The sequence below is a fragment of the Frankliniella occidentalis genome, unplaced genomic scaffold (genome assembly GCF_000697945.3).
Source record: "Frankliniella occidentalis isolate FOCC.00 unplaced genomic scaffold, Focc_3.1 Scaffold34, whole genome shotgun sequence".
NCBI lineage: Eukaryota > Metazoa > Arthropoda > Insecta > Thysanoptera > Thripidae > Frankliniella > Frankliniella occidentalis.
Window position 1 is genome coordinate 154,890 of NW_026267164.1, and position 14,778 is coordinate 169,667.

General features: G+C 38.7%; 1 protein-coding gene across 2 annotated transcripts in view; it reads right to left on the reverse strand.

Annotated features, from left to right (window-relative positions):
- LOC113201914 (probable E3 ubiquitin-protein ligase HERC1) overlaps positions 1 to 14,726 on the reverse strand; it is a 20,289-nt gene extending 5,563 nt beyond the window's left edge. Inside the window, exons 1-52 of one of the 2 annotated variants that reach the window (XM_052266001.1) lie at positions 14,558 to 14,726; positions 14,152 to 14,455; positions 13,863 to 14,069; positions 13,550 to 13,775; positions 13,280 to 13,456; positions 12,905 to 13,176; positions 12,644 to 12,796; positions 12,371 to 12,534; positions 12,147 to 12,281; positions 11,923 to 12,051; positions 11,644 to 11,794; positions 11,336 to 11,563; positions 11,090 to 11,248; positions 10,882 to 11,005; positions 10,637 to 10,804; positions 10,296 to 10,508; positions 10,165 to 10,209; positions 9,900 to 10,086; positions 9,523 to 9,815; positions 9,239 to 9,434; positions 8,917 to 9,097; positions 8,740 to 8,829; positions 8,227 to 8,654; positions 7,563 to 8,122; positions 7,313 to 7,477; positions 7,069 to 7,204; positions 6,782 to 6,986; positions 6,558 to 6,704; positions 6,380 to 6,473; positions 6,193 to 6,299; positions 5,963 to 6,120; positions 5,773 to 5,893; positions 5,402 to 5,688; positions 5,151 to 5,304; positions 4,957 to 5,048; positions 4,656 to 4,872; positions 4,145 to 4,568; positions 3,765 to 4,036; positions 3,550 to 3,655; positions 3,294 to 3,427; positions 3,088 to 3,211; positions 2,765 to 2,926; positions 2,509 to 2,682; positions 2,249 to 2,426; positions 1,789 to 2,149; positions 1,583 to 1,700; positions 1,352 to 1,488; positions 1,110 to 1,279; positions 824 to 1,029; positions 522 to 746; positions 304 to 428; positions 44 to 209 (exon numbers count right to left, since the gene is read on the reverse strand). In XM_052266001.1, the coding sequence (XP_052121961.1) occupies positions 44 to 209; positions 304 to 428; positions 522 to 746; positions 824 to 1,029; positions 1,110 to 1,279; positions 1,352 to 1,488; positions 1,583 to 1,700; positions 1,789 to 2,149; positions 2,249 to 2,426; positions 2,509 to 2,682; positions 2,765 to 2,926; positions 3,088 to 3,211; positions 3,294 to 3,427; positions 3,550 to 3,655; positions 3,765 to 4,036; positions 4,145 to 4,568; positions 4,656 to 4,872; positions 4,957 to 5,048; positions 5,151 to 5,304; positions 5,402 to 5,688; positions 5,773 to 5,893; positions 5,963 to 6,120; positions 6,193 to 6,299; positions 6,380 to 6,473; positions 6,558 to 6,704; positions 6,782 to 6,986; positions 7,069 to 7,204; positions 7,313 to 7,477; positions 7,563 to 8,122; positions 8,227 to 8,654; positions 8,740 to 8,829; positions 8,917 to 9,097; positions 9,239 to 9,434; positions 9,523 to 9,815; positions 9,900 to 10,086; positions 10,165 to 10,209; positions 10,296 to 10,508; positions 10,637 to 10,804; positions 10,882 to 11,005; positions 11,090 to 11,248; positions 11,336 to 11,563; positions 11,644 to 11,794; positions 11,923 to 12,051; positions 12,147 to 12,281; positions 12,371 to 12,534; positions 12,644 to 12,796; positions 12,905 to 13,176; positions 13,280 to 13,456; positions 13,550 to 13,775; positions 13,863 to 14,069; positions 14,152 to 14,427 (9,727 nt within the window). In that variant the 5' untranslated portion in view covers positions 14,428 to 14,455; positions 14,558 to 14,726. Of the gene's footprint in view, positions 1 to 43; positions 210 to 303; positions 429 to 521; positions 747 to 823; positions 1,030 to 1,109; positions 1,280 to 1,351; positions 1,489 to 1,582; positions 1,701 to 1,788; positions 2,150 to 2,248; positions 2,427 to 2,508; positions 2,683 to 2,764; positions 2,927 to 3,087; positions 3,212 to 3,293; positions 3,428 to 3,549; positions 3,656 to 3,764; positions 4,037 to 4,144; positions 4,569 to 4,655; positions 4,873 to 4,956; positions 5,049 to 5,150; positions 5,305 to 5,401; positions 5,689 to 5,772; positions 5,894 to 5,962; positions 6,121 to 6,192; positions 6,300 to 6,379; positions 6,474 to 6,557; positions 6,705 to 6,781; positions 6,987 to 7,068; positions 7,205 to 7,312; positions 7,478 to 7,562; positions 8,123 to 8,226; positions 8,655 to 8,739; positions 8,830 to 8,916; positions 9,098 to 9,238; positions 9,435 to 9,522; positions 9,816 to 9,899; positions 10,087 to 10,164; positions 10,216 to 10,295; positions 10,509 to 10,636; positions 10,805 to 10,881; positions 11,006 to 11,089; positions 11,249 to 11,335; positions 11,564 to 11,643; positions 11,795 to 11,922; positions 12,052 to 12,146; positions 12,282 to 12,370; positions 12,535 to 12,643; positions 12,797 to 12,904; positions 13,177 to 13,279; positions 13,457 to 13,549; positions 13,776 to 13,862; positions 14,070 to 14,151; positions 14,456 to 14,557 lie in introns of both variants that reach the window. The other variant, XM_052266000.1, reaches the window with a different exon arrangement.
- Between the last annotated feature and the right edge of the window lie 52 nt (positions 14,727 to 14,778).

Below are 14,778 nucleotides of genomic sequence, written 5' to 3' on the forward strand. Positions count from 1 at the left end.
AGGATGTGGAAGTCATTACTTTTTTCTTTCACTATGAACTAACCGATGATTGGAGACCATGCAATTGAAACAGGTTGATTTGCTTGAGGAAGGGAGTGCAGGCAACACCACGTTTTATCAACTTGGTGCCAAACTCGACAAGCACCATCTGTACCACACGTGGCCAAAAGCATACCATCTGGCGACCACTTCATTGCTGATAGGGCACTCTGATTGGAAAAAGAAACATCTCATTAAATCATTTTAAAAGCATGAAATTACTACTGAAACAATTAACTGTGCCAGAGGTTGGAAAATACTGACTTGGTGGGCCATTACACTGCTTGTCGGGTGGTTCGGCATGTATCCTCCAAATTTCACAGTTCCGTCACTAAAAGCGATAGCAAAATCTTTGTCTTCATGTTGCCATGTTATGTGAGTGACATAAGCTGGAAATAAAACAGACACAAACAAGTGAAGGAAGAAAAATATGGGCTCCATTGAAGATTTGAATACGGCATGTACAAAAATATTTCCTTTACCGAACGGTAGGGAGCAGTTGGGAAGTTCAATACATTCTTGCTTTTCTGAATCTAATTCCAAGAGAGCAACAGAACCATCAATACGACCAATGAGGAGGTGTTCACATTTGGTGTCAGTTGGCCCAAGATTTAAAGAATACTCTTCAGGCCAAGCAAGTGCTGTTATCCAAGCTGCATTTGACAAAACTAAGAAATTGTCTGTCCATGGAGTTCCACTATTATCAGCTAAGGAAAAGAAAATATTATTAATATATATGACTGTCTCTATCACTTAATTAATTTTCTGAGACGAATTTACTGACCTGGTACGGGAGGTAACATCCATAAGTTGAGGGTATTGCCCATACAAGCAGCTAGAAATCTGCCAGTCGGAGACCAACAAAGTTGTGCAATTTCCTCACCCTGCAATTCACTTCCAAACACACTCTGAGTTTTTCTGTAGACCAAAGTGTGCTCCAGTGAACTCATAGGAGGGGCACTCCAGATCCTGATTGTTCCATCCCAAGCACTGAAAAAATGCCAAGAAGATATGATAAAGATGTCATTATGGACATTCATTAATGCAAATATCAGTTTAAAGGTACTTACCTAGATGCAAGTTGTGAGCGAGCTTCATGCCACACAACTTTGCTCACTCTATTGTCATGGCCTTGCAATTGATCAGTTGGGCACACAGGCATTACTCCTGATAAATCAGCAAAATTAATGGCAGAATCCAGTGGATGATGATTAGCACTTTTAGCAACAATACAGAGAACCTGAAAAATAAGTTAGTGAATGAGCCATCAACAATGTTTCAAATACAATCATGAAGTTTTTAGAGAACATACAAGTTGTTGGCTTGCCCACTGGCGGGTGGGTGGTGGCAAACGTGTAGACAAGACGCATGCGGCTAAAGCATTCGGTAACATGAGATGGTTCCCACTGTTGGGGCTCTCAGGTGAAAAAGGAGACTTCTCATCAGTGCCTATAACAGACAAGACATTAACCAATTAAAAAAATAATTAAATGATGGATGTTGGAGTGAAGGATAAACAATCAAACATTAGTAGGTAGTTTACTCTTAGATTCAGAATTCAGAGCTGTCCCTCCATTAGAAGCTAACAGAGCAACTAGATAAAGGGTGACAGCAGATCCAGATGAAAGCTTTGTAGCCCCAGTTGCAACTCGTAAAAGGTCCTAAAAGGTAAGAAATAGATTCAATAGCAAAATTAATTTTTTCTTCCAAAGTAGTTGAGGAATTTCTGAAGTTGAACTGAAAAATTACCTTTGTACACACATGCAATACCAAGTTAGAGGCTGCTTTGTCAGACTGGGCAAGAGCTGCTATTGCACTTCTGAGATGAGGTAACGCACTGTAATTTCCCTCAAAGATGGAGTCATGACCTGAAGAGGCTGCAAGCTGAAGCAGATTTGGTGTAGATAAACCTCCAACAAGAGTTGCTGTCCAATTATCCAATGGTTCTACATCAGGTGCACAGGCATCACTGGGTGAAGTGGCTGACACATCATTGGATTCCTGAAGCTCAACTCGGCCAGCCGCAGTTAGGCCCATCAGTGCTACAGCTTTGCGAACATCTGATAAACCCATTGCAGAGAGACTGGCGCATAGATCACAGTTTGTTTTGCTGAAAATAGAAAACAAAAAATTAACATTACCTCTTTCATTAAAAAAATGAAACAAAGTTTATCATAACTTACAGCTAAAAGAGAAAACAATTACTCACCTCACAGCAAGGAAGGAGAGTGTATTTATTACAATGTGCCTTGCAATGAAAATTTGTGCAGCACTAGCAGACCTTCTAAGAGCTGTTATTCTATCAAATACAGATGTGAGATCTGCTGCCTGATCTGTCAGGGGCTTATGTTTAGCCTCTGTTTTCCCTGTGTTTGTCTTGGCATTACCTATTGAAGACTCACATATTAAATATAACTCTTTTGACAAGCTTAGAAAAAAAAGAAAAGAATAAATACCGAAAATACTGACCTGGTGGGAGAACGGAGGGTACAGCACTAGAGCCCAAAGGGTCTGATTCTCGCCAAGATACGTGTTCAGGTGTTGGTCTATCTTCTCCTAGACCTAATAATAGCAGGAGTTGATCAAAATCTTGACCAGGTGGAGTACTGTCAGCATCATTATCAGCCCAAAACGCATCTATCTCTGTCAAAATTGCAAGATTTTTGGTTATTTATTCAGATTTTAAAAAAATATAGTCAAAAAATCATGAATTGATTTTTGATACCTTGACTCTGCTGAGGGTTCGCTGGTGCCCCCACCAAGTCTGGAGCAAGTACTTGAGCCACACCACTAACAGCTATACTGTTTGAAAGGAAAGGATTGGAGTCACGTGATACTTGGTGCTGCCACATGAACTTGCATTCATTACACATTAAGTAAGTTGAACCTGAATTATTGGGAAGAAAAAATAATAGTTAAAAATAAATAGGTATGAAAAATATGCAATGAACGGAATTCATTTTACAAAATATAGTTTGAACTTTGGAATGTTTAGTGACTGTATGGTATGAATGTGTGATACAACATAGGAGCAGCATGTACTTGTACCAGTTATATTGCCACAATAAGCTGATCCCCAAATACGTCCACAGCCAGGATGTGAAGACAACATGTGACCAGCAAGATGTGTAGATGGTTGACCACATAGCCCACATATAGATTTTGGAGGTATCTAAAATAAATTTTAAAAAACCCTGATAAACACTAGGAAAGATAATGTTCTTGACATTAAATAGAATCAAGTGTCATAGTACTTGAGGAGTGGATGTGCTGCTGACATCAGAATTTCCCTGTGCTTGAGCTGCAGCAAGCAGGGGTTGAGCTTCATTGCGTACATGCTGCCTCTCTCTCTCTCGTTCTTGCTCCCTGCACTCACGATCTTGGGCAGCTAAATTAAAAAAAAGATAAAAAGGAGTGAAAAATAGTAAAATTTGACAGTTAATTAGTTTCAAAAAATTTTAAATTCTTGGTATTAAAAAACATGTGTACTGGAAAAATTGCATCACAAACCTCGATCAGTCAAATAGCTTCGGATGTCAGATGGAAATCTTCTACATATTGCTCCACTCCGACGAAGACCAAGCGGCACTTCACTTTCTCCATTACCAGATGATTCCTGCACAGCAAACAGAAAGAAAAGTTAAAATTGCATATCAGTTCAGAATCTCAAAGGTTAAAACTGATAAGTTGCACAGTAGCACTAGTTGGCAAACACTGGTACATACCGTTCTGTTCAGCAAACCAGGAATTTGATAGCGCTTGGCAAGAGGTCTTCCACTAGAAACATATAAGCATGAAGAGCCCACAGAGGGGGGCAGTTCAGCTGCAGAGACAGGGGGTGCCTGTGCTACTGCTGATACCCATGGTCCAGAGGCTTCTCCCTCACAGCTGCTGGACGCTTCATCCGTTTCACTTGTGGGAGTATCGGTACAAGGATGTTCAATCATCCATGTGGCAAGCTGATTTAGAGTTAAAGCTGCCATGTCTCCTACACTTCCTGTGTTTAAAAAAATAAAAAATAAAAATATAGCTTTCTTCTAAATGTGATTAGTGTGCAAGGCAAAGAAAAATGTATTTTATGAACACCATAGACTATATCATTTACCTGTGGACTGTATTGCTCTCTGAACATGTTTAAGACTGAAACCCATCTCTAGAAGAGGGGCTACAATTGGTGGTGGTGGCGGGCTGTCATTACTGGAAGTAGTATCTACTGAAGGTGTTCCACCAATTGGAGTTGCTGTATTATTACCAGCGATAGCTGTGGCCATTGTCGCCGTCGGACGGCTGGGTTGCGAGGTATCGGCACTTGGAGGTCTAAATGATGCTAGGCGGAACGCTAACTGATTGTGACGGGTAAACACTGAGTTCATAGCTGGACGTGTTGGAAGAAAAGACGGAAAGAACGAAGACGGAGGGGAGAGAGGTGAAGAAGGAGAGTGAGCTACCAGAGAACCAGAGGCTAGAGTTGAGGGGGGAGGATCTTGGATTGAATTATGTGTTGCTCTTTGCGATCTTAAAAGCGAGTCCTGAGAAACAGAAAAGAAAAGTCAGAATTAGTTCTTTTATGCCCAAGAGTCTGAAGCTATATGCAAATTTCTAACTTCATCTCTTACATCAGAGGTTGGATCATTAGAGGAATGAGTTATATTACTGGAGTCCCTTGAGCTCACAACTGAACGGATTTTTGTTTCCACATCCGTGATAGCAAAGGTTTCATTGGCACATGAGCGCATGTGAGCCTGATGAAAAATAGCTTGAATGCGTTCCAAGTCTCTCACACTGGCCAGCTGACGGAAATGACAAACTTCTACACTTTTGTTCACCAGACCACTGTAAATGAAATTAGTAGTTGGGTACACCTGTTTCCAAAATAAACTCCAGATAAATTGATTGATTAACAAGAAGGACAGTTACTTTAAAATGTGCCTTAAAGCTTCTTTCAGCTTTAGTTCCGTAATTAATTCTTCTTTCATCTTGCAACAGTCCTCTCCCATAGAAAAGTTTTCCTAGAAAAAAAATAAAAAAATTCAATCAATTTTATCTCTAACTTTGCCGTTTCCATAATTGTTTCTATGCTTCACATAATTCTAAACTCGGTAAATGGTTACCTCAGCACAAGATGACGTTGAAGATGGGACAAGAAGCATTTCTAAATATTGACTACTGTTAAGAAATGCACTTAATGACTTGAGGGCTGCAAGCTGCAAAAATGCAACCTGCAGTGAAATTGCCTCACAGTTCAAGAACTTCTGTTCACCAATCCTAGAAATCAAAATGAAGAGATTGAAATGGATACCCTCACACACAGAATGGGAATTTTATACCATACAACCTTGGCAGTAGAACATGACATACGTACTTCACTTCAGCAGGAGCAGTGCACACAGAAGTGTCTTGAGATGTTGGCTGTGAAGATGATAGACCTTCCAACAACTCAGCTGAATTTCTTCGAGTCACTTCACCGATAATATTGAAAACCATTTGATTGGTTAAAGTTTCAACTGATCGAGCTGTAGGCTTCAGTGGCTGGGTTGCTGTTTGACCAGGTATATCAGATATACTGACATCTAGCTGAGGTTTGTCTATTTTAATATCTTCTTCAATTTTTAATTCTTCTGAATTTGTTTCACATTCAGGAAAAACAAGCTAAACAAAAGGCCATATTGTAAGTGAGGAAGGTTTTAGGCAAAAAAAGGAGAGTGACAGAAATCAAGTAAGAAGCAATCTTACCTCTCCTGTTAGACCTGCTATTCTAGATATTTGAATCAGTATATCTCCACTGACAAGAGGTAATTTTGATAGACTGAATGGAACTGGCTCCAATGGATGCAATCCATTTATTTGAGCATCACTGAAAACAATAGCTTAAATGTAATATGTAGGCAAAAAATGAATTGAAAGTTGTCAGTCAAGAACTTACCCAACACATCCATCTTCCCATTGGACTTTCACAGAGGCTAACCCTGGCTTCAAAGTACCCAAGACAATACAGCTCCGACCAAATGGCCTGTAAATGCAGCGACCGCCGACGCGCACACCTCGATCAACTCCAGCGATAACAGCAAGTGCAGGCCATACCTGAAATAATGGAGTTAATTTTATAAAGTAAAACATAGATTTTCTTTTCTTAATAAACTCACAAAAATTCACCTCTTTGCATAACTGCTGGGTCTTACTGTCTTGATCTTTTTTCTCAATGGAGACATTATTTTCCTTTTCGGTCAAGTCCTTTGCATTGCTCAGTTCTTCATTGACAGCTAAATTTAATTATATGAGAAAATTAATCTCCATTATTGAGAATTTCATTTGACAACAAACTTCAACACTAATTATTTACCTGATGAATTTGTTGTTGATTGAGGTGAGGCTTCTGATGATTCAGGAAAAAGCTCTTTGGTCTGGTTCAGTCTATTTAGAACACACTCATTTACCTAGAAAATGAAATAATCCACATGATTCATAGACATAGAGATCACCAAACAACATATGACCCCTTTGCTTTGATCATTATGTACCTGATTACACCAGCCATCGGTGGCATGCAATTGTCTCAAAAGTTGAACATATGCTTCAGCCATGACAACAGATTGCGGAGCACACTGAGGATCGCCAGGGTAGAGGTCCCGGGGCGAACGACATACTTGCATGTCCGTAATTGCCACCTAAGAAGAAAAGTCAATCAATTACCGAGTTCAATTACGTTGCACACAAAGGAGGAATACTAGAGAAAGATTCATACCTTCTCGCCGGGGTTTGTGCTGTAAAATAGAACACATGGAAAAAGTTCTGTCGCTTCTACATCTTCGAAAGCTGAGACAGGGTCTTCCCCATTTTTTCCAAAGCTAATAGTTCTTGCATCCATGTCCAATACAACAGTTATGCAATCACCTTGTGTATACCCTGGTAATGTAAGAGGCAGCTCTCCATTGTGGTAGAGATTTCCACTAAAATTAAAACAAATCAATATTTTAGTGCGTAGAATTTAACTGTGATATAAAAATTACAAAGGTGTATAGAACATTGTACCTGTAAGCACGATACAGCCACATGTCACAAGTTGTCCTGTGATTGTTGTCCTTGATTGGCATTCTTGCTACGCCGACACATGTTCCCTCATTTCCCTTATTCTCTCTTTGAATTTGGAATTTCCATTGGTAACAACCTGAAGAGATTAAAATTTTTCTTTCAAATCATCTTATTGTAAGAACTCTACCTACACTTTAAGTATTTTTATTTTTTTTAACAAAATTAGAAAACAAAGAATAGGTACCTGAAGTGATTGATGTGTTTCCTAAACCATAACCACGTCCACCAGCTCCATGCACCAAAACGGTATGAGATTCAACACTGCAATAAAGTGTTTTATCCGGATCAAACCCTGCATCTAATAGTGGAATGTTTCCATCAGCTTGGAAATTATCATCATCTGGCCCGTCTGCAAACAGGTAAAATTTGATCATAGTAAAAACAATTTTTCAATTTGCTTGGAATGGATTTCAAATCATGTTTAATTAAATTACCTGGGTCACTTAATTTTTTTAATTGCTTCAATAGTTCTTTGTGTTTCATGTATGCATTTCTCTCTGCTACTGCCTGAGGTACATTCCACATATTAGCCGCTAATTGACAGAATAATTCTTGAACAACCTGCTCTCGGTGCTCACTGGTTTGTGTGATGTTTTTGTAATTGATTCCCTCTGACACAGATAATTGTAAACTTGGAAGAATTGTGCCAAGAAGTTGAAGGGCTAACAGTTTGGGGCGCAGAGAATGAATGCGTGGTTGAACTAAGCTCATCTTAAGTGACCCATCAGCTTTAATTTCATTTTGACTTAAAATGAGTAGAAGCAGATCTGTCCATTTGTGGCTTGCTAAAAGAATGCGCATCCTTCTGCTACATGCGACACGGCGAACAAAGAGGAGACGATCACCGAGAGTTCGTTCACATACAGCGATCTCAGATGAAGTAAGATTTGTGATTCCATTTGGAAGGGTTGATTGAACAGACTGCTCAAGTTGTAAATAGATCAAGTCAACAGTTTTTGCAACAATGTCATGATCAAGTTTAGATGCATACATTCTGAAAAAAAAGTAAAAAATTTGAGACACAGTAGGAATAGGAGATGATCACATAAAGACACATAAAATTCAATTAGAGAAGTGTAAAACCAGGTGTATACTCACGTGCAAGACATGGCAAGCACATGAAGTAATTGTGTGCTCGCATGAGCAAGAGTAATATTTGGACGGTCCCAAGTCAAGAGATTGCTGGCAGCCACAGAAGTGCTACACACTTCTCCTAATACTTGGAGAAGACCTGAGCGCACTGCATGCGTTAAGTCTTTAGGTTCATACCGCATACTTAATGAAAAGATTAAAAGAGTTTGGTAGTATTGCTCTACACTGCTTGAAACTTTGTCCTTTGAATAATGTGTGGCAATAAGATCAATAAGTAGAGATATGAGACAATGCATGGCAGAACATAGATTATCTTGTACTTCTTTAGAGGTAACTTGAACTCCATTGAGATAATGGTAGAGTAAAGCACTGTCTGTTTTACATCCTACCCGTCCCATTAGCCCAAACAGTCCACACAAAACTTGCTCCTGAACCTAGAACAAACATGTCAAAAATCACCGACTTTGATAAGCAAAATATATTATTTTGATGAAGTACAAAGCTGGTTTTCTATTTCACCTTGTGTATGAGTGGTGATTGGCTTGCAGCCTTTGATTTTTCTTCCACTGAGAGAAGAATTAAGAACTGTCTCAAAGCATCCAGGCGTACCTAATGAAGGCAAATATTAAATATTTCAATGATTGTGTGCATAATAATTATTGAACATTTTCAAGATAATATTAAGCGATTGCTTACCTCAGCACGTGATTCTTGGGCCTTTACAGCATCCACAATCAGTCGTGGGTGAGTCATCCATCCTTTATCAGGTTTTACAATAAAAGATTGTGATTCTGGGTCAGCAGTATCAGGCTTGCCACAAACATAATTTGTTAAAGATGCTAAAACACGTTGCAGTCTTTTGAATTGCAAATCATCACTGCATATATAAAAGCAAAAAAAAAATAAATAAATAAAAATAAATAAATAAATAAAAGAAATAAATCAAGGCAAATTTTAAAATAAATAAAATGCACCATGATCAACAAATGAACAGAGTAAAAATGTATGCAATATGTACCTTTGAGATTTGTGCTCTTTATCTGATTGACAGAGATCATTTTCCTCATCACAGCTTTCGCCCTCTAGCCAGTTCTTTGGGGGACCATTGACACCACCAATGAGAAATGCACACCGCTCTATCACCCCAGCACAGATACGTTCAAAACGTTCACTAGCTTCTTCTGATTCTCCTTCACTTTGTGAATCATCCAAATCTGAGCATGACATGGTAGTAGAGATTAATTTGCCACTCATCAGACTAAAAAAAAAATACAACAGATACGTTTAAGAAATTTTACTTACCACTCTCCTCAGTATGAGTGTCTTCATCCCTACAGCTACCTTCTTCCCCATCTCTGTTATACCTATGCCGACTAGAGACACAACCATGGTCAGATGAGTCACTCTCATGGGATGTTTCACCACTTTCAAGTCGTCTTCTTTCCTTCTTCAATTCTTTCTTCTTCCTTTCACTCAATGTACGGTTATCATTTGTTAAATGTTTTAAGTCAAATTCTTTGATGGTTTGGGCATCAAGAAGATGCCTGCGTAAATTTATGACTGCAGTATATATTTCAGCTACTTGTTGATTGGACCTTTAAATACAAATCAGATAAATATTAAGAAGGTCAAAGACAGATGTAAATTTTAAAAACGAGGAATAGACAGAACACACATACACAGTCATGTTATGAGGCAAACCGCAATGTTTGATGAGAGCCGCTAAATAGAATTTGGACACAACATCTGCTGTTGAGTGAGATGGGCTAACAATCAAGTCATTCTCAACAGCAAACTTTAAAACAGAATCAAGGTCTGCATTTGTCACAGCTTGTTGAATCACACAGAGTGTCTCATTCTTGTTTGCTAAAAAATTAAAAGAAAGTATCAAGACTGATTCCTGAGTAGAAATGAAATAATAATAGGAGTTACAAGAGAACTTACTTTTGTGATGTTTCGTATTTTGAAGAGAAAAGGAGACAAGTCGACCTACATCTAAATATAGTTAAACATGGATCATCTTCAAGGTAATTGTTTGTATATTCCTACAAAGAAATTTTTAAAATAACACTTACCGATGTCGCCATGTTTGTAATCTTTCTCAAGACCATGAGAGAAAATGGTGTTTTCGAGCCAATACCCAACATTTTTCTCAGCAAGGGAAGGAGCAGGACCAAGCAACATGCCACCCAAAATTCGCCCAACCAGCAGACCACAGCATCGCTCCAGATCGACCAGCCATAACCATGACTGCTCAGCCAAATCATTGGGAGTAGGTGTGTCAGCTTCTGAAAATTAAAAATTAGTACCAGGTTACAATTATTGTACTTACATTAATTTAAGTCATGTTTAATTGATTTCTGTTGTGTTTCCTGCTCCTAACTTTTTAAATATTTGCTTTGGTATAATTGCTTACCTGTGTCATCATCTGGAAGTGGAGGCAACAACCTATTTAGTTTGTCAATTGGTGACAACAGTGCTAATAAATGGGGAAGTAAGGAGTGAACTGCACTGACAGGAAGCAAGAGAAGCGCGTGCAGAAATGTGAAAAGCAGTGACCCTGCCAAAGAATCCATTAAGATACCTGAAAAGGGATAAAGACGGTTTTATTAGTCTGGCAAGTGGTATCAGGTGACAATTAAACTAAAGTTGTAACCATACCGTAAAGATATGAAAGAGACTCAGGATAATTCTGGACAAGCTTGGCACTGAGGGCAAATATGCCATAAGCAGTAGGTAATAATGCACATGCATGATTAATCAGAAGGTCCAAACTTGGAAAGCTCTGAAATCACAAAAAAATTAAAATTTGATAAAGAGAAATAATACTTGATAGTTTTATAACAGGCAAATAAAATCAATCACTTACACTTGGCTGTGAGCTATTCGCATGATTGGTAGTGAAAGCTAGCAAATGAGTGTGAAGAGCAGACAGTAAACCATGTAAAGATGGTACACATGTTGGGGGTTCCCAAGGATTGCTAGAATTATTTTTTAGATGGCTTTCAAGAGATTCAATGGCAGCTATCTGCAAAGGCAAAACAAGAAACAATGTTGGATTCAGCAATGACAACAATTTATTTTATTTCCAAAACATGTCCATATTTATACTTACAGAATTCAAACTGAGATTATGTAATAAAGTTTTCATCAAGATTTGAGCATGAGTCAGGTCATGTGAAGAATGAGGAGAAGATTTCAGAACATCAGATAAAATACTGTGGTCGATAGAGCTTTCAGAACTGTCTTCCGATGTTTCTGTGACTGTGATTCCATATCCTAATAACCATGCAATATGGGTATGTTCTACCAGACTCTTCACTATGATGTCTAAAAGCATTTTCTGGCAGTAAAAAAAGGTAATAATTATGAATTGATTTTTTTGACAAGACATTTTTTTAATATTATGAAAAATGTATATACCTGGCCTTTAGTGAGACTAGATGCTTGAGGTAAGAGGGTTTGGAGTAGTCCTAGTCTAGCCCACAATGGAGGAAGAAGCATATGGGCTCCAACTTGAAGGGTGTCATTCACAATTGCCTCAACACGCGGCGGAGTAGCAAAATCAACCAGGCTAGAGGGAAAGAAAGGAAAGCAGAGAAAAATTTGAACTGAGGAATGTGAACCATGTGTGAATTGTGAACACACACAATAATTTCTTAAAAAAACAACTCTTTGCAGCAAGGATATGACTGCTCTCACCTAAACAATAGGTGTCGCAATGGTGCAGCTTGGTGACCAAGAAATGATGATGTTACACCACCACTTAGAGCCAAAGAAAAATGGGAGCACAAGAGTTTCAGACATAGGTACACAAAGTCGTGATGGTCTCTGCAAGCAAAAAATATGAATGTAAATGTTAGATACTACAATGAAATAGGCTTAATATTATGGCATTTTTCACTGACAAACAGAACCAGACTTACTGGGAGGATGGAAATGGGGGAGGTGGTTGGTCTCCAAAGAAGTCTTTTCCAAACTTTTCCAGGAAATTTTTCAATGTGGAGAATGTAGACTCTTGAAGATCAGCACAGAAAGGACGATGCCATGGCAACACAGGCCTTTTTCAATTGTAAGAAAAAGTCACTGAGAATAAGTACATAGAGATATAAAATACAACAGTGCGATAGATTGGAAATGTGCAACTTACCTGTCTGTTGGCAATGCAGTCCAGACAACACTGTGGGACGTTCCAGCAGACATTTGACGGACTGACACACCTTCCAGTCCAACAACTCTCCTTGGCCTTGATAACGGGGTGGTTGAATGGCCTTGACGACACTGGCCCATAGAATTGTTTCCCCAGGCAAATACCTTATAAAAGAGATAGATGAATAAACATTGTTTAAAAACTTCTTGCAGAAAATAGATTGATTTCAAAAGAAGGTAAGAATTGTTTGTGGTGGATTGGTTTGAAACTGACCTGGCAATCATCAGTAAGAGCAAGGCAGTGTGAATCTCCTGCAGCTATATCAAGCACATGATTTCCTGTCAAATCATCAACTTTGTGTGGAACCAGTGTCATCATATCTGGTGTGCCACATCCTACACATGAGCCACTGCCCCACGTCAAAACCTGCAGAAAAATTAGAATTGACTTATTAAATTGGAAAATATTATTTTTAATAGCAAGATACTTTAATTGACAAAAGTCCCCTACATGAGTATGGACAAATGACATTACCTGTCCACTTGATGTGAGAGCAACAGAAAACTGAGCTCCTGCTGCAATTTTGGTAATGCAGACTCCTTGCAATGCATCAATGATTTTAGGTCGACACACACGAGCATTGTCTCCATGACCCAATTTTCCATTTTCTCCAGACCCAAATGACCAGACAGTTCGCCCATCTTGAGACAGGGCCAGAGTATGGGCACTCCCACAGGCCACTTGCCCAACACCTGAAATATCCCGCACCAAGGTTGGCACATTCCTCCCATTATTATCTCCATGCCCTGGGGAAGATAATAAAAAGAGTGTTAGCAAAGAAAAAAAAATGAACTGAATAAAAATTTGTGAATTGATGGACAATATTTAAAAAATTAAAATTAATAGTACCAAGTCTGCCATAATCGCCTTCTCCCCAAGTGTACAGTTCACCGTCCTCAGTTACAGCAGCACTATGTCGGTATCCTGCATGAATGTGTGTAACTCTCTTTCCCAAAAGAACACCTGTGATGAGCTTGGGTTGCTTTTGAGTGGTACAATTCCCATGACCAAGTTTTCCATAATCACCTTTGTTTTCAAATGTACAGTAATTAACATCAATTAGACAAATTTGACAATGGGATGAATAATTCTCTCTCCAAGAAGAAGGAAAGAACTTACCATCACCCCAACTATAAACCTGACCCTCATCAGTAAGACAGAGAGAGTGACCATCACTGCCCTTTGAAGAAGAGAGACGTACTACTGCTGCAGGCATACTGACTCTTCTTGGTACAGGTTGATTATTAGAATCACCAAGCCCTAGACGCCCATAACTCCCCTTGCCACAGGCTGACACAGTTCCATTGGTGTGTATAACAAAGGTGCAATATTGGCCTGCTTCAACCTAAAATATAAGAAAAATTAAATTAAAAGAATTTCAGTAATACAATACAATAAAGTTTAGTTGTTCAAAAGAAAAGGTCCTATTTACCTGTTGTACATTTGTGAACATTTTTGCAAGTTTTGGATGCAGAATTTTTTCTTGGTTTCCTTCTGCTAACTGATGTGATGAATTACTTCCCCATACAAATACTTCACAAGTTTTGTCAGAAACAGAGCTTGCTGAGGTACCACTGTCAATAGACTTCTCCCCAGTGCTAACCCATGAGTCTGTTAAATGACTTGACAGATAGACAAGCTGAAATCAATAATTAATTAGAGATACAACAACACTCCAATGACTACTTTTTTTGCACAATCCTGTTAAAGAGTAAACATACTTCTTGCATGATTAACATTGCAGCTTTATGAAGCCTTATTCTGGAACCATCATCTGCTATGCACAATGGAACATGTCGACACGCTCTTCCATCACCACTCACAGCAGCTGAACGCATATTTGCTATTGCTTCATTAACCATACTCTCTGGTATACTGATGTAATCATTTTCTATCAAATTCTTGTTTTGAAGTTCATCCGCTGCTGCTGTCAAGACAAGATCCACCCACTCCAATAGGTGGCGAGATGAACCTCTTTGACATGCAAGTTGAAGCATCAACTCACAGGCTAGCCTAGCCGCCTCCCTATAGAGAGAGAAATATATTTGAAAATATATTTGATTAATGAATAGTCTATCAAAAAATAAATTAGATTCAAAAGATATTAATGTAGTAGAAAATTCTTACCAATAGGATCAGCACCTGACTGAGGTAAGACTGTTTTTCGAAGGAAAGATGTAACCTCAGACAGACAAGTTGAGCCCAGGACTGAGGACTGTGATCTGGCTTTCATTAGCAAGAGAAAGTAGAGGAAGACTTCTCACAACATCTGATGCTGTTTGGAGTACTTGATGACTAAGATTCGGGCCCTCTGAAAGTGAAGGTAGAAAACATTAAATGAGTGTCTG